The 19,277-nt window shown below is 40.6% G+C and overlaps 1 protein-coding gene across 1 annotated transcript in view; it reads right to left on the bottom strand.

Moving 5' to 3' along the window:
• The window catches only part of KCNIP1 (Kv channel interacting protein 1), a 64,450-nt gene extending 46,684 nt beyond the window's left edge, over positions 1 to 17,766 (bottom strand). The window contains exons 1-2 of the mRNA XM_010579148.1: positions 17,746 to 17,766; positions 16,460 to 16,550 (exon numbers count right to left, since the gene is read on the bottom strand). Coding sequence (XP_010577450.1) covers positions 16,460 to 16,550; positions 17,746 to 17,766 — 112 coding nt within the window. The remainder of the gene's footprint in view (positions 1 to 16,459; positions 16,551 to 17,745) is intronic.
• Between the last annotated feature and the right edge of the window lie 1,511 nt (positions 17,767 to 19,277).

Below are 19,277 nucleotides of genomic sequence, written 5' to 3'. Positions count from 1 at the left end.
ATCAAACTGATAGTCATTATGAACGTATTGTAATTCCAGACTAGGATGAGAAGAAAATTAATGTAAGCTTCATTCTGGCTTCAGACAAATAATTCCCTGAACACTTTTGGCAGGCAAAGAAGTTGCATTAGAAGTTTGTCTGCATTACCCAGACCTTACTGATGGGACTGACTTCATGGCAAGTCACCCAGCAGGACAGTGGCCAGACAGGATTAAAACCCAGATCTTTTCAAGCCTCACCCTGAATTTCACCTTCAGACAGCATTTCAAGTTATACATGCCATTAGAAGGTTGTGAAACACCATCAGGGGAGGTTTAGATTAGATATTAGGAAAAATTTCTTTACTGAAGGGGTTGTCAGGTATTGGAACAGGCTGCCCAGGGAAGTGGTTGTCACTGTCCCTGGAGGGAGTCAAAAAGCGCATAGACACAGTACTCAGGACATGATTTAGTGGGCATGGTTGATGGTTGGACTTGATGATCTTAAACATCTTTTCCAACCTAAATGATTCTATGATAAATAGCTGGAGCAGATATATTCTGCTAGTTTGTTTGGATTTCTAGATTTGATTAAAAACTATTTTAGTATTCCCTCAGTGACAGAATTCTTGTGCTAGGCCAATGCCTGCTGCGCAGGAGGAAGTCACCACATTAGATATATTAAAGCAGACAGAACACAATATTGTACAATCAGTACATGCACTAAGTTACCTCCAAAACACACGGTAATAAGATCAGTGTATTGTTACAGGGAGCCTCTAAGGCGTACAAACAATTGCCCAATTGAAAGAAAGAGAAAAATTGCATCACCCCACCAAGGTCTACATGTCACAAAACCTGAAGGCATCTGAAGTAGCTGAGAGCTGGAAGGATCAACAGAGATATCTGAATTCCTTCCAAACAAAACTGGCTGACATTTCAACCCCTTCAGAATTATTCTGAAGTCTTCTCCAAAGCCAAGTCTGCCCAGAGGAGTTTTGCAAGAGGACATTTAGACAGATTTAGTGTCACAAGATGGCTTCCTTATAAAGCTTGCCCTTGTGCTGGTGCTCTCCATTCACTCCAGCAACAGTACACCACTTCCTCATCATCTTCACCGGTTAAAGGATGGCTGCATTCAGATGTAGCTTAAAATTCAGACATCCATTCTAAACCCCTACAATGTGACAAGCTCTCACTGCAAGGAAATGAAACCTCTCTGCATCCAGATAGACTTAGCTTTTCATTTAAAACATCTTCAACTTGTGTCTCTAACTTGCCAATACATTTTAATTAAATTTATCAGCAAAGATGTGCTTCACCGAACATTGTATTTATCCCCCTGAGGATTCATAGATAGGGACAATTAGAGGTTAGACTGGATCCTTCACATCTGTTGACACTATGCAACCTTGCTGTTGTGATATAATTGAAAGAAAAAAAAAAATCTTCCTGGGAAAATGAAATCCCTCTAGATTATACTTAAAAACTCTGCTTTAACCTTCAGGAGGTTGGTTTTTTTTTATTATGTTGTTTTGGAGACACTCTCCCTGCTAAACAAAAGAAACTGCATGGGACTGATGCACAATCCTGCCCAAATCCCCCATCATCCCAAAATACATCACAGAAAGGTCTTGAAGGCAAAGAGACAATAAACAGTGAGAGAACAGAAGACCAGGCTCATCAAGCATACCTAATTTGATCTGTACCAATCAATCACAGACACTATAATATCTGCCAAGCAGCCTGACACCCGGTTCAGTGGCACTGGGGAATCTCTAACTTCCGTAGCCAACAATCCTACAGGTTATAAATTAAGAATGGTTTTGACAGCCTCTCAGAAATAAGCTTTGCACAAGGACAAACTCATCTTCAGTGATGCTACCATTCTGTTTAGAAAACGCCGTGTATATATTTTTCTTAACCCACACTAGCTTTTCCTTAAAACAAGCATCTGCTTTGCCAGCACTACACGCACCAAAGTCTCCACCCTTCTCCACACTGACTGCATTTACCCCCACTGCAATTTGATATGATGTGGATCCACATGTACAAGTGCATCACATGGCATCAAATCTTGCCTTATACATACTGTGTTTCTGAAGTGCAGATGCTACCTGGAGCTTGCTGTTTTGCAAGGTGGATTTGATGCAGCATGTTACAGTCCACAGCCTCTCTTGCAGCTCTAGAAAACCGGTAAAGCATAAGCTCCTTCTCTTTAGATGTATGCTAGAACAGCTTATCATGTACGTGTTTTATCTTGGAAAAAAAAAAAAAGCAGCCAAACGAAAATCCTTGCAATGAAACCAAGGATACCCATCAAGTTTTATGCAATTCTATTAAATTTATTTTAAAATAGTCTACAGAATACTAACCTCTTCTAACATCCTTCTACCCAGCAGATAAAGTGATGGATTTAGGAAGGAAGTCTGAAGGTAGAGAGGCAAGATGGAAGATATGTAAATAGGTACAAAACTCATGTAATTACTGCATTTTTACATACATGTGGAATTAAAAACAGCACAGAAATCATAGAATTATGGTGTGTGATATGTTGAAAGTTTTGCTGTGGTATATCAGTATATTCTTTTTGCATGCCTACCACATTTTTTTTTAAAAAAGGCCCAAGGAGTCCCCTTTGAAGTTAGGCTTTGTAAGATAACTACTTTAGTTAGTTATCTAGCTGATTCATCACTATCACAAAGGTCTGCACTTCTCAAACCTTGAACAAACTTCTAAGTCAGCTCAACACCCATGTTCTTCAAACACTAACACATAAAGCACAATAAGCACTTGTAAGTACGGTAACTACTTCACAGAACAGTTTACTTTTTACCTCTCCCTCCAGCACTCTGGCTATCCCACTGAAAATACATTCCTTTCTTCTCTTGGCCATCTGCTGCAGAATTTCATAGAGGGCACTTCTATACTTTCAGCCATGCTCACTTCTCCAAAACACTTACATGCAGTCTGCTGTGCTTGGGCTTTCTGTTGATGGCACATGTGTTAACCTATTAAAACACGTGGTTTGTGCTTTCAAAGGGAGGTTGTTGTTGCTCTGTTTTTCTACACTCTTACTTCACTCCTAGATCTTTCACCATGTCGTGGTTTAACCCCAGCCAGTAACTAAGCACCACGCAGCCGCTCACTCACTCCCCCCCATCCAGTGGGATGGGGGAGAAAATCGGGAAAAGAAGTAAAACTCCTTGGTTGAGATAAGAACGATTTAATAGAACAGAAAAGAAGAAACTAATAATGATAATGATAACACTAATAAAATGACAACAGTAGTAATAAAGGATTGGAATGTACAAATGATGTGCAGGGCAATTGCTCACCACCCGCCGACTGACACCCAGCCAGTCCCCGAGCGGCGATTCCCCGCCCCCACTTCCCAGTTCCTATACTAGATGGGACGTCCTATGGTATGGAATACCCTGTTGGCCAGTTTGGGTCAGGTGCCCTGGCTGTGTCCTGTGCCAACTTCTTGTGCCCCTCCAGCTTTCTCGCTGGCCGGGCATGAGAAGCTGAAAAATCCTTGACTTTAGACTAAACACTACTTAGCAACAACTGAAAACATCAGTGTTATCAACATTCTTCTCATACTGAACTCAAAACACAGCACTGTACCAGCTAGCAGGAAGACAGTTAACTACATCCCAGCTGAAACCAGGACACACCACAACACTCTGATACACCCTCTTCACCAGAATATGAATGAAAATTAAAATAGCATTTCTTAGCCTCTACACTGCCACAGGTAAGTATTATGCAAATACTACTTTTTTCCTGCAGTGCTTTTTGCAGTGCTTTTTGTTTTTGTTTTTTGTACAGGGTCTGGTAATGCTGAGATGCTTTCTGAAGAGGAAGGCTTGCCATGCTGCACATAGAACGACTATTATACCAATGGACTAAAAATAAAATCCATGTCTATTCAATCAGAACTTTTAAAGCTGAAGGGGAAACACAAACACAGAATACATCCTAAGGGATGACTGATTGAATTACATGCCTGTGGTAGTCCCACAAAATGTTACTGATCTCAGACTGAATGCTGACATAGTTGATTACTTAGGCAGGAGTTGTAAAACAGAGTTGGTGTATTTTTGTCGCATGAAAGAGGAGGAAGGGCATTTTCCATCTTCTTGGTATTACAGTTGTCCTGAAATTACCTGTTAGTAATTTTGGATGGACAGTGTGGACCCCCCACGCACTCCCACATCAAAAATGCATAGACCAGAATTAAGAAGCCATAGAGTGATGCAGTTCTTAAAGAGCTATACCAGCAATTAGAGAACATGACTTGGGGTGGGGGAAGGGCTAGCCAAAGTAAATGGAGTACTTTCAGATTTCTTATTATATAGTATTAGTATCTTGCTGTAATCAACACAAACCAGGGGTCTGGACCAGCTCCTCCTGCACTGCCTGTGCGCAGGTGACACTGCACCACCTCTTTGCGCTGCACAGAAAGAGAAAGGGAAGAAGAGAATGGTATCTCAGCCAGTCTCTAATAAAAGGCAATCCAAAACACAGGGCTCCATGGGATGTTTCCCATTATATTCTCATCCTGTTTTCCTTCCTAGCTTCCCAGGGACTGGTGATCACTGCATTTTCCCTACCTTCAGAAAACTGAAAGACCAAAGGCAGGACCTTCTGCTTTGTCCTGAAGGGACAAACTGCTCAAGGAGAGGGAAGGATTACAGGACCATATAATTTTTTCATCTTTCACTTCAGTTCTCAGGAAATACTGGAACAATCAGTGATATATGCTTACAAGCACAGGTTACCAAGTTGTCAAAACTGCAATAGAATAAAACTGAATTGATACAGAGCACCCTTGTGCGGAGGAAACAGAGAATTCATTACGTCTTCATCTGAATAATACTTTTTGGCGCTGTCTCACATATCATTCTCCTCTGGAAGCTGGGGAAAAGAATGGTCTATGAAACTGCCATGAGGTAGATGGTAACTGGCCGGATAGCTATTCAGAGGGCAGCTCTCAGTGGTTCAGCATCAAAACAACAGAAGGGATCAAGTGTGACTCAAGCGACTAAGGTCTTTCCTGGTTCTAGTTGTGGTTAATATATACGTTACCAAGCTGGATGATCAAACAGAAAAGGTATCATCATGTTGGAAAGGACTGCAGAAAACCATCACAAATTTGAGAAAAGGCCTGAAGGTAACTAGGTGGAATTCAGTAAAGACAAATGCAAAGGGCTTCAAGTTTGACAACAGAATAAACCACACAAATACAGCTGGCCAGGCTGGAGATCTGTCCATTATGGCGGGTCAGAAGCTGAACGTAAATGACTGATCCCGTGTTGCTGCAAAGATAACAAGCACTTCACCAAAAATACAAACAGGGATATACTTTGCCAGCCACATGAAATAATCCTTCTGCTGTGCTCAATGGCAGTTAGGTCACAGCTTCAAGAAAGGTGTACATTAACAACAAATACTTTAGGGTAAGAGCAATGAAAATGATCAGAGGCTAAATCACGTAACAAACAAGGAAAGACAAAAAGAATTAGAGTTATTTAGACTAGTGAAGAGGAACCTGAAAGAATAACACTCTTTAAAAGGCTTGTACAAAGATAAAAGAAGTCACCTGGTCTCCATGTCCATTGGTAGACTGAAGACAAAATAATACTTGTAATGAGTCTGCCATGCTGACACAGACAGGTACAATGCTGCTTTGAGACAGGAGGATGGACTAGGAAACCTCTTCACCTTCCACATCTACTTTCCTAAAATTCTGTGAAGCATTTACATACTTTTCCCATAAGAGCTTTTTTCCCCCAAACAACAGTTAAAACCTACAGCTTTGGCTCTGACCAGGTGAGTATAATGCCTCAAACAGACTATCAGTTTTGTGCCTGTGCAAGTTATGGGGTGCTCGTGGGATATGTGTACCTACTGATGCTAACCTTGAATTTGGAAAGTAAATGCTTTTAAATAACTGAATTAATTGTTATGTCTCACTGAAGGAATTTGTTAGATAACAACCATGAAAGTTTCAAAGTTTCAGCGTTATTGAATATCCCTGAAAAAAGACGTTTTTACTGAATTGCTGCAAAATGTTAACTGTTTTCTACCCAGTTCTTTGCATAAATTAGTACAGAAGGAAGAAGCTGGTAGTCTCTAATTCAGGATCAGTACTGTTGCCTCAAGCCTTCAAAAGACTGATTAACAAGTAAGAAGGCCGTGATAGCTTAAAGAAAAAAACTAAAACATGAGAAGTGTGATATGCTTGCTATTCAAAGACTGTTTAGATTACGTGTACTCAAGGTAAAGCTTATCTAGTTTAAGATATAGTTTAAGATTCTGCTTACAATGTAGGATACTTAAGTAGTGTTCGGATAATAGTCAAGGCACCAGATAATGGACATTTCAGAGTTACAGACTTGCTAATTAAGGACGTACATCCTCCTTTGGCATTGAGAAAGAAGGGGTTGGCAAGAGAAGCAAAGACCCTGGTGTCCTCAGATCACCCATGCCCATAACCAGGGCAAAAGGACTAGGGGTATTCTTCCCAAAACGACCCCTGACAACCACCCGAGACCCCCAGGCAGGTGTAGAAGACTCTGGGATGATTGCTCAGGCAAACTACACATTGTGCTTGCTCAACATAATGAATATGCAATAGTTAGGCAGAACATATTTATTAGATAGGCGTGGTGTTTTAACTGTAGTGTATAAGTATGGACTGAAAACCTCAGTTAGTGTGCTCCATTTGTGGAAGTCTTCCACCTTGCACCCTGCACAGAATAAAGCAATGCCTCCTCTCTAAACATACTTTGTGTTTTTCTGGAGTTACTTTCTGATCAGGTAACAGTACCACAGTTTACTGTTTCACTCTCCCTTCCTCTTTAAGAAAGATAAAAAAAATGCAATGCTATCACTTGGGAATTGGGAAAATACTATTCTGTCTGTAGAAATGTTACAATTTTTGGCAATAGCTTTAATAATCTTTTTTATAAGGATCAGTATCTGCTGATATGGTTTAGGAGACATGATAATCTGCCATTTCCCACTTCTGAGTACTTAACTGTCCCCTCTAGAATGACAGTTAGATAATGTGAGCATTAACAGAGCTAGAAAAGGGGTATTGTATTAATTCTACCTCTTAATCATAAATAATCAAATCAAAACAAGCTCCTGATTGCTTAGGGCAGGAAGGTACTAATCAAAGTAAGCAAGGAAACACTAAACACTTGTAGGGAAGTCTCCTGACCAGACTATGTGCTAAAGACAAAGTAAACGTTCAAGAAAGTCTACATGGGAAAGAGGACCAGCTAGCAACTTTGACGTTACCTAACACATAGTTTGTGTTAGTCTTGCTTGAACACAGAAATTCAAGTAAGCAAAAAGAGTAGGTTTTAGTACCAAACTGGGAAGATGGATTTGCCCTGGGGGCAGAAAGACCAGAAGAGCAGAACTTCAGGTCCCATCACAGGTTCTGTAAAGCAGTGACATTTAGAACCTTCTGATAAAAAGCAGAGGGACATTAACATGATGAAGTGCAAAAGACAGGGTAGCATTTCAGATGAACAGAGCCAGTCGACACAGCTTTGCTCCTTGAAGGGCTGTACTCTGCTGTCATATGGACATTGGGTTTGAGAGCTCCATAACCCTTATCACACTGCAAGGGTGCTGAGGGACAAAACCCTACAAGAGTGCAAAAGGAGGCAAAACAGCAGCTGCAGTAGCAATGGAAACAGTGTATCTATCCAGATTAAATCTGAAAGCCAGGGAAGTGTGACACCAAGAGCAGAGCTAAATTGATAAGCCACAAGAAAAATAAAAATTAGTATGCACAGGTACAAACACACTAGGCAGTTTTTACAGACACAAGGGGACACGGGACATGTGAAACATGGGAAGCTTTACTACATGAACAAAAATGAATAAGAAATTACTATTTCAAGAGAGAAAGGTTAGCAGTAGAGCAACTATGATAAACGTCAAAGTATAAACAGCAGAGTAGTGCGATATGCTCTGGTAAACACACAGCCATGAGTAATTACAGCTACTAACTGAATCACTCCATAGATCCAGAGGGTTGAGGCAGAATCTCTGCTGCTAAAACAAACCCCTTCTAGTTAAAAGGTTTGAACTGCCTGGCTGAAAGAGTGCTGGACACTGAAAGCTTCAGTGTTAAGAAAGCAATGGCATGAACAACTCAATTTAAGTTCCTCGGGGAGCGGAATGACTGCAATTAATCCACAATGTCAAAACCTCTCCCTCTCCTTAGCAGAGCTGAAGCTGAGAAAAAAAGCCACAGAACATCACAAGCAGCTGTGAGAAGCTAATCTACAGAGACTCCTTAAGCATTAGCAAATGTCACCAGGCCTGGGAAATCAGAAGATTATGTGCAGCAAACAAAATTCACTTCATCCCCAACTGGGAACCAACAGCTCAGGCTGTATCAAGGCTACCAATCTTCAGGAGCTTCTGCAACAGACTGTATAATGAAGTCTAGGGGCTATCTAATTGTGTGAGAGAGGAAACCCTGAAAGCGCTGCAACAAATTCAGAGATTTCTTTACAGGAAACCTGTAATAATTAGTTGGAATAACTTTTAAAAGCTAAATAGAAAACATTATGAATGCATATAATACACTTTCCCAGATTCACATGGACAAAACCCTATGCAAGGGGAGCACAGACAAGATATCAAAATACAGGAACCCTCAAGTTAATTTTGGCTGCACAACCCTACTTCTGTCCCCTGATGCGTATAGATTATGCAATATTGTTTTACCATATGGACAAATAATACCCTCATGAAGCAAGACCATGCTCAGAAGCATTAAGATGAAGCAGTAGCAATATAGTTCAGGCATTTATCTTCTGACTGCTTCCCTCTAATGTGGGACTTTGCCTTGCAAGTTACCGATGTATCTAAATAAGATGAATATTTTAGAGTTTGTGTTTTGGGTTTGTGTGGCAAGGTTTTGATAGCGGTGAGGGGGTGGGGTGGTGGTGTGTTACAGGGGTGGCTTCTGTGAGAAGCTGCTGGAAGCTTCCCCTGTGTCCGACAGAGCCAATACCAGCTGGCGCCAAGACGGACCCACCACTGGCCAAGGCTGAGCCCACCAACAATAGTGGTGGTGCCTCTGTGATAACAGATTTAAGTAGTGAAAAAAAGTTGCAGCAGACACAGAAACAGCAGCTGGAGAGAGGAGTGAGAACATGCAAGAGAAACAACCCTGCAGACACCAAGGTCAGTGAAGAAGGAGGGGGAGGAGATGCTCCAGGCACCAGAGCAGAGATTCCCCTGCAGCCCGTGGGGAAGACCACGGTGAGGCAGGCTGTCCCCCTGCAGTCCAGGGAGGTCCATGGTGGACCAGGTGGATGCCTGAAGGAGGCTGTGACCCCATGGGAAGCCCACGATGGAGCAGGCTCCTGGCAGGACCTGTGGCCCCATGGAGAGAGGACCCCACGCTGGAGCAGGTTTTCTGGCAGGACTTGTGACCCCGTGGGGGACCCACGCTGGAGCAGTCTGTCCCTGAAGGACTGCAGCCCATGGAGGGGACCCATGCTGGAGCAGTTCGTGAAGAACTGCAGCCCGTGGGAAGGATTCACACTGGAGAAGTTCATGAAGGACTGTATCCCATGGGAGGGACCCCATGCTGGAGCTGGGGAAGAGTGTGATGAGTCCTGCCCCTGAAGAGGATAAAGCAGCAGAGACAACGTGTGATGAACTGACTGTAAGCCCCATTCCCCGTCCCCCTGTGCAGGTAGGTAGAGAATCCAGGAGTGAAGCTGTGCCTGGGAGGAAGGAGGGGTGGAGGGAAGGTGTTTTGAGATTTGGTTTTATTTCTTATTACCCTACTCTGGTTGATTGGCAATAAATTAAGTTAATTTTACCCAAGTTGAGTCTGTTTTGCCCATGATGGTAATTGGTTGAGTGATCTCTCCATGTCCTTATCTCAACCCACAAGCCCTTTGTTGTATTTTCTCTCCCCTGTCCAGCTGAGCAGGGGCAGTGATAGAGCAACTTTGGTGGGCACCTGGCATCCAGCCGGGGTCAACCCACCACAGTGTGGTACACCTATGCAAATAGGGACATATGAACACAATGTTACCATGATACATCCCTGGCACCCAAAAAAGTGAGGTTCTGAAATTGATAATCCACCACAGGTTTGTTGTTTGTTTGTTTTTGTTGTTTTTTTTTTTTAATTTATATATTTTTACTGCTGTATCTCAGAGCCAGGGTCACACTGCTTCCAGCTGAACAGTAAAAGATTGCATAAACTCACTCAGACCAATATCCCACAAAAACCCCTGATATCTAGTAGAAAAGCTGGGATTTAACAGTTGCAATAAGAACCATAGCCCAAAATGTTGTTCTACCAAATTGACTCAGTTCCCTACACTCTCAGGAAAAAAAAAAAAAAAAAAAAAAAATTGCAGTCATGAAGACATGGGCTAAAAGCATTCAAATTCACACTGCTGCAAGACGTGGACATGGATGGGTCCAAGAGGGAAGTGGGGAAGGCTACTGTGCCCTCAGTACTCTTCATACAGATGGAAAATGATCCAGGATGTCCTTATAAAAAAATTCCTCATAACGAAACTACTGATAACTGTAACATAGCTAGTTACATGACTTCACGTGTGAAAGGAAAGAAGTATACCACCTCGTATGCAGATGACCACATATATAAGAGCAAGAGGAAAGTTTATCAAAAACCAACATCAAAATCTCTTCCCCAGATCAAACTATGCATGTTTTCTATCAGAGCTCATACTGAACCATGCACAAAACATCTACCTTTCCTTGCAAAGAGCAGTCCTTAAAATATAGAAGTTCAATTGTAACCACAGGGGCGGTACAAGGCTAACTTCACCTGAGGAGGTAGGGGAATATTCTCATTTCAGTAGCATATTGCAACATATTATGTTCTATTTTACAACTAACTGGGGTTTTCAGAAGTGCAATCAAGCAATCCTTAAGGGTAACAATTTTTCTCCTTAAAATATTAAGGAGCCTTAACTTTAAAAGTTTTATAGGTCTCCTCCTTTCCTATTAAAAAGTTGTATAGGTCCTACCCAGGAAGGCAGGTACATGGAATAATGGAAGCCATTTTCAGGAACTTGCACAAATGTTTTCTTTTTTACTCCCTTGTATTTAAAGCTAAAATTGTTTAATTTGCATTGTACTTCTCAGCTCATCTGAGTGAATATGACAGAGTCAAGGTAGGAAAGCGCCATACTAGAACACAGTGCAGAAAAACTTGAGAAGCAAAAAAAATTGCAAGCAGCCAGCAACTGTCATCAGGTGCACTGTTTATTTAACAACAACAACAAAAAAAATTAATGGTGGTGGGAAAGAACAAAAGAGAAACTGCATCAAAGAAACCAACAGGAACAGGATCCTACAGTGAGAGTAACTGAGGACTGGAGGATGCAGTGCACAGGCTCAGGTGCCTGCTACCTTGTTCTTCACAGAAGATACAAAAATGCAACCTGTAGTTACAGTGTAACACCTCTCACTTGAGCCCTTTGAAGACTATGAATAATAGATATTCTTATCTTCCCTATGAAGTAATTGCATGAATATAAGAAGTGGAGGAATTAGCATAGTGGGCAAAGGAACTGGACTCTTGTATTTGTGTACTGCTCCAACCTCTGCGAGCAGTGACACTACTGAGGCACTTCAGAAGTGCCTCCCAGCACAGCACCCGACACACAGGCTGCCCACACTGCTTCATGGGGGCTGAAGTTAGCCCTGGCTGATGGCAGAAGTTCACACTGGCTCTGTCTCTGAAGAAGCTGGGGGTGAGGGGCAGAAAGAACACTTGATTTCTGCCTTGGATGAAAAAAAATCTGTACAAGGGTAGGAATAATTGAAAAGAAATGTGCTGATTCAGCTATAATACAGCCTCTGCATCATGCAGCATTAATGGGCTGAAACCAGCATTTTTGGTTCCTATTACCTCATAGCCGAGCACATTCAGAGGCCATACTCTGGAGAAGAAAGATTCCTCCAGAAAGATTAATCTGCTCAAACCTCTCTCCCCTCTTTCCCTCTCTCCAAAGTGGGTTTGAAGTTCCACCTGAAGCTAGAGGAAAGAACATGCTCTGTCATAAGAGCTTTTATATAAGAATATCCCTATTCCACATTTAGATTAATCAATACCTTATCAAATTATGAGAATTATGAGAAAAACCCAGAATATACATTTTACTGCAGGTCAGCTAGTATCTGTAGCAGCTGAGCAATAAATATCTTTGTAGAGTCAGAGTACGAACCCTGGTCTGCTCCTTGTGAAGAGCCGATCTCCACTTCAGAGGCTTTAACCTTTACATACTGTTACTTAAAACCATACAGTACCTCACAAATCAAATCAATATCGTGTACTATTTGTCTTTGGCTATTCCCAGCCCCAGCATTCGCAACACTACCACAGGCAATAATAATACAATTTGAGGTGACCAGTTACCAGATTATAAATCTTACCTTTTTGTGGTTGCTTAGGATCTGAACTTGGGCAGAGTGCCTGTTTAAGGATCCAGCTGGTTTAGTTTTGAACTCAGCTGCTGACAAGTAAAGGCACTACGAGGAGGAAGCCTCTAGGTCTGAGGTCTGGATTACCTTAAGGGTTGGTTACTTGATACAACAGTAAATGTCGATCTCCTCTCTCCGTATAACATCATGTACTGGACACACCACACAAAAACAGGGGCACTGGGAAAGACTTGGGAGCACTTACTCTAGTGAAGTTACAGGGAACTGGCTTTAAGACCCCATCTCCATTGGCAGTCATATTAAAATTATTTCTCTCAGCAGCAACTGAAATCTACCAGTTGGCAGTATATTTTTGACATACTGTTGAATTATGTAGACACATACAGTAACAACCTCTGAAGCATCTGAGATAGCCGATTTGTAAATTTATTTATTCAACCAAGAAAAATATTTGAGCACCTGCTTCTAATCTTCTGTCATAAAACAAGTGACTACAACTGACACCAGCAGGCTTTCCTACATTAAAAAGCTAAATCCCTAACACTATACTTGATGGTATATTTTACTTTACTTACTTTCAGGATTTTTTACCATGCCATAGGTATGACTGGATCAATACTGAACTTGTCCAAAAACACAACTCGTATTTGCTCTGGATCCCTCTAATTTGAAGAAATATGATTTATGAATGCTTCAAAGGTACCGGGAGGATGGATGGATGTTCTGCAAAGAAGCTGAGTTAAAGCCAAACTCATAGAACAAACGTACAGCCAGAATTTAGTCTTGCTTTACAGAGCAGGTTTTTGGTCTCCAACCATAAGTTAGTACAAGGTTTCACCAGTTGTCTCCCCAAATTATATGTAATACATATAATTGTTTGTGGATGCATTGTTGCACTCAAGAAAACCAATCTTCAGCTCTTAGCCCACCCTTTTGGATGTGGTTGTGTATAGCTCTTAGGAGCTGGGAACTAACCTAGCAAGACTGTATCGGCTCTCTGTCAAAGTGCAAAATTGCAGCGAGGACAGCCAATAAACACAAAACCCCAAAAGATAAAACAGTGAGAGAAGCATAAAGCAACAAGTCATCAACATTTCTGTATCTATTAGGGTCACAAAAAATCACCCCATGCTCTGCAGAACTTTTTAATTAAGCAAAGTTTGCCTCAACTATATTTAGACACTACCCACCTGCCCCTTGGTTTTAAGCAAATGGGAACATTTTAATGAAGAATTCCGAAAACACTAACAGCAAAATTGGCAAAGGTCTGATCTTACTGGAGCTCTTGTTTGGTTGAGTTTTAGGGGATCATTTCACAGACTTGCTGCACCTGCATTTCAGATGGAACAAAAGAAATCAGAAAAAAACCCAGATTCTTTCCTACTGGTTTAATACTTTATTAAAAAATGCTCAACAGTTTTAGGCTGTGCTCAGAGATTAAAACTGCCACTAGTGTCTCTGGTTTCAGTCCTTTCTAGTCAAACACCTGAATGAACTAATAGCAAGAATGGGACCTCACCTCTGGAACATAACTATCAGAGAAGGTGGAACTGAGCAAACATGCATTCAGCTGCAGCAAATTCTAAAACATCAAATTTTCCAAATTACTGTCTACACTATTTCCCTCCCCATTATTATTGCTTCTTACATTAGACTAATGAAGAATCAGCACTCAGGGTTTTTTTGTTTTGTTTTCTTTTGTTTTCTTTAAACAGGACAAAAGGAACACTGTTTCAGTAAGCCTGTTCCATTTACAGGAGACAGAATAATTCTAGTTCTTAAAAGGAAGAAGAATATAGCCAATTTCAGTGTCTTATTTTAGTATTACTTCACACAGCCATGAGAAAGCACATAGAATTTCTAGTTGTTTATAAACAAAAAGCAGTGATCATTTCTAGTGAATATAAAGATGTTAGAAATATTTATGTTGCAACATAAGCACCCACTATACCTTTCCCCATTGCTGCCACCTAGCACATCAAAGAAAACAGTTTAATGCCACCTTTAAAGATTTCCAGGTTATTGAAATCTGCATTGCACTACATTAATGATCACTTGTATTACATTAATGTTACTATTTACACATAAGTAATCCTTAGCACAGGTACAGAGTCAGAAGGGGAAAAACACAAGCTCATATAATTTAATGAGTACCAAATAAATACATCTTGGCCCCCAAGTGAACTATTTTTCAGCCAGAAAAAAAAGAATTCCAAGAAAAATTATCCAAAGCTAAAAAGGTTTATAGTATCATGCTCCTATACACTGTCAAGTCATCATCCATCAGCAATCAGGAACTATGTGTATCAGGAATTCTGCCAGTGTTCCTTTACAATAAGTTTAAAAAAAAAATGCTATACCCTTCTACAGTTGTATGGATTGAGGGATTATTGACTGACGACCACAAACAAAACGCAGCCAGAGCTGTTTAGTGACTACAAGTTGGGACTATTTGTTCACTTTTGCTCATTTCCTCTTTGAACAGACAACATTCTCACCTGTCACATATTTGACTTTGCTGGGGGAACACTGGGGAGACTCTTCTGGGGAAAGCAATTACCTTGAAAAGAGCAGAGCCTGGAATTACAGTAATTAGGTCTGGAAAGAAGGTATAAAAACGTTCTTGCAGTTAAACAGGTAGCAATGCAATTGCCTCAGCATTTGACTTGACAGATTATTTTTAACGTGAGCACTTCTGTTGACATTATTTGAAATTAGTTGTCAGAGATCTTAATTTATTTCTAATTATGTAACTGAACTCCAGTGACATTCTAGGAGTAAACTAAAAGCTCCCAGGATACTCACTTTGTAATTAGAAATATCAACATTCATGTAATGACAAATACATGCCAATTCACATCTTTTCTTAATCTAAATAAAATAAATCTTATTTAGGCCATTTTTCATATTTGTTCCTAATCCTGCAGGAGGATTTCTAGGATTATGTGACAGCACTGATTTTACAGTAGCAGGTTAAAATTCCATCTGCTTTTCTTGCTTTTAAGATTACCAGTAAAACATATTAAATATATAAATTTCCTCTACTTTTATTCAGTCTTTCATCAGCCTTAACTAACTCATATTTTAAAGATAATATCTGAATAAAGTCACATAGTTGTTTATGCTAATATTTTATCATTGCTATTTCCTTTGCTAGATAAACTTTGCACAATTAGTGATCAAATCAAGAATATACTCGCTGACTTGGGGGCACCTTTGTTTTAAAAAAATACCTCATTTGCTTCATCAAGAAGTTATTTTCTTTCAGTGATACCTACATACCTTTATGAATAGATAATATGATCCCCAAAGCTCACTTAATTGTTAAAACACATATGCTTTACTCAGCCAGGAAAACCTTTAAGAAAAAAAAAAAAACAACTTCATTGCATTGGTAAGATGGAGAGACCAAATTTTCCAGTTCAATAGGTGAAACCAGAAATATTTCTCCCTAGGTTATTTTGCTTCTGGTTACTTTGCTGAAGTGTCTGGAATAACAAATACAGACAAATTTTGTTTTATTCACATTCATTCCATCACATATTTGGTCTGCAAATGTCACAACACAATTGCTTCAGGTAGCCATATGAAATCATGCACCTAATTATCAGCTGTGCTTCCATTATCTCAAGAGACATTTTCCTTTTTCCAGGTTCATATTAATTTATTTTCAAGAGAGAAAAAGAATTAACAGCAAGAAAAATTAATTAAGAAAATTTGATAAAATAATACACAAGGCAAAAAAAAAAAAATCAGAGCTTCAGATTCTCTCTATGGTAACATACCAAAAGCAAACAAAAGTCCTCAGTAAAGCATAAAGCATAATTCCCCCTTTGCAGCCTGTATGACTCTTAATAAAGATAAAGACAATATTGAGAATCAGTGCACTGACAGACAATGCTTTCCCTCCCACAGCCTCTATCTGCTACCTAGAGTGGCTTGACTGAAACAGATTTAAACAAAAGTAAACAGGAGCTGGAAAACTTGGAAGTTCTCTTACCATCTGACAAGTCAATTAGCCCGAGGTAGTGCAAAAGTTTCAGAGAGGAGCACACCACCACCACAATCCCTAGAGTCTGGAGTCCCTCCGACTCGCCTTTAGTCCACATCCTTTAAGGCACCACACAGATATCTACTGGTGTGCCTGCAAACAACTGGCAGACATCTAAAGCTGAGAAATCCTCTGTTTGAAGCTTTTCTTCCCGCTGCTCAGCTAAGTGTACAGCCCCTTTCCCCCCCCCCCCCCCCATTCTCACACTCCCTCTGTTTCTCAACCTCTCCCCCTATTTCTTCTCTCTCACTTGCTTTTTTTTCTTGTGTCTTTTTTTTAAACGTGCAAGCAATTTCTGCATTTAACTGTAACTTATGGTTTTATTTTCTTTGACTTCAGGGCAATTCTCTCAAGACTTTACTCTGCCCCTGAACAACTTAGCACTGTGCTGCTAACCTCAGCAATATCTCACACTATTTTTTTTTTTTTTTTCTAGTATCTGTGATACCAGTCAACTTTTGCATTGGGGATTTTCTCAGTAATTCTGCCACTGCAGATGCTTTTTGTTAACGCTTCTTCTGTACTGAATAAGAGAATATGGCACATTGTAGGGGAGGAAAGGAAATGTCTTTCCCTTTCTTAATTCCTCTGTGCGCCCCCCCCCCCCCCCCATGCTGGGATATACATAAACGCACTTCCCACATACACGTGTATACTCATATCGACCCCAGGACCTACATAGCAATTCTGTTCATAAGCAACAGCTCCAAACTCTGTTCCTCTGGGTTAGCTGCTTGACAGTAAAGAGTGCATTTTGCTGGCATTTAACAGGTACCCAGACATCAGTGTGTACCAGTGCTGGCCTGGAACAAGCATCCGTTGCAGGCAGCTAAGGAAGACAGACAGATGCACTTTACACTTGTTCATCTTTGCAATATTTCACCAGACTGATGGCATGGGGTAGCACTACAGGTTGCTCATGTTAAGTCAATTATGTATTTCTTTATTATCACCACAGATGAGTAAACACTTGGCAGGTTGAGTGTTTTATCAGGATGGCAGGTGCAAGATTGCAACACCAGTAAAAGCTGGATTTTTCAAACATGCTATTAGTGAAAAATGCTGGTATGCCCCATGTGGGATGTTCAGGAGAACAGAGATAGCCAACGCCTTTTATTTTACAGGACTTGGAGGCTGTCATTTTCCCCACGCTGTTCTGACGCTTCTGCCCCCCTCCAGGCAAGCAATAGCTGCCTTTCCCTGCAGTCCCGAATGAACAGGGCAGGCTGGCTTACGTCCCACCACACTGTTCCCATAAGCTCTTCTGATGCTGCCTCTGCCTTAAACTACTGCTGAACAATAATATCAGGTGCAGAACCTCAAAGGGATTTTGTATATGACATTAACTGATGCACTTAAACTGCTTAGAGATGTTCATATTAAAGCCAGGTAGGAGGTACAGAGTACTCATACATACTTGAGTGATCAAGTCAACAAGTAATGAACACTTCAATTGAATTTGAGCTTTGTTTCTGTATGCAGGTGGCCAAGGAAGACCACATCACACTTGCAAATGTGTTATGAGGGTTCTCTGCCATTGGTATCTACCTATCCAGAGCTCAAAGGCATGGTATCAAAGCCACTTCTACTTGATGACTACTTTAGACCAAAGGATTTTTTTTTTTTTTTTTTTGTACTCTGTAGCATCTGGCACATTAGGTTTTCATTGCCCTGGCTGTATGACTGGCTATGATGCCACATTATGGTTCACATTTCCCAGATTAACACATTCAGCTTTAAAACTACCAAGGAACTGAAATCACTGTGCCATCAAACCTCTCCCAGACAAGGAGAAGAGAATTTGAAGGATAAACAGACCTCAAAACACTTTGGTAATTCCTTGGCTTATCATGTCCTGTTTCCATTAAAAAAAACCCCAAACACTACTACCACAAAAGAACACCAAAACAAACAAACAAACCCCACCACATAAAATCTGGTCAGGCATATTGACCACAAAAATAACCAGGTTCCTTCCTGTCTATAGAAGAGATGTTTGACAGATTTACTGGCTGCCTGGTAGACTTTGCACTGTTTTTTCAGACCCCTAAGTTAACAGATCTTAAAGAGCACACAGCATGAAAGACCCCAACTTACTCACCCACTCATTTCCAGGCACATTATTTACTTGCAGATACATCTTATCACAAAATTTCTTCCCAGCAATGCATGAACCTCCTGAATCTACTAATTACCACAAAAAAAAAAGTGAAACTAAAAAAATGATATTATGAGCAGTGAAACTCAAAAAGCCTGGCTTCCTACAGGTATGCCTTGCAATTCTACAGTTCTCCCACTGTAATGTTCCACCTCTGCATCTTCTAAAGCCTTGCAGCAGCACCTTAGCAAGACACATGGGAAGCGCACGAAAAACTGGTAGTTCAATTGTTTGTGTTACTGCAATTTATGCCAAGCCTAACATTTTGATTCTTTGGGTGTTCCTGATATAAGCAACTGCAAAAGAACATTTGGTTTCAGTCCCTAGAGTCCCCGTTGCATGAAGACTTCATGCATGCCAGAAGTTCAGAATCCATTAAGACAGTACCATCTAATGCTGTCAAAGCCAAATCATGATTTTTGTGAGGTTGACTTACTTTTTAACCAGGCTTGGAGAGAATGTTGAATGAGAATTTTTCCATTCAGGACCTTCAGGCTGGTTTGGGATCACCCTGAAGCCAGCAATTCTTCCTGGATGTTGCTGCTTCTCCTTTCATTTCCCAAAAGTTCACAAAACAGTCATTCGGCTCATTCTTCACTTCCTCATTAC

This window comes from Haliaeetus leucocephalus, unplaced genomic scaffold (assembly GCF_000737465.1).
Source record: "Haliaeetus leucocephalus isolate CR32 unplaced genomic scaffold, Haliaeetus_leucocephalus-4.0 Scaffold656, whole genome shotgun sequence".
NCBI lineage: Eukaryota > Metazoa > Chordata > Aves > Accipitriformes > Accipitridae > Haliaeetus > Haliaeetus leucocephalus.
The sequence above is the reverse complement of the archived record's forward strand: the minus strand, read 5'-3'. Positions and strand labels throughout refer to the sequence as shown.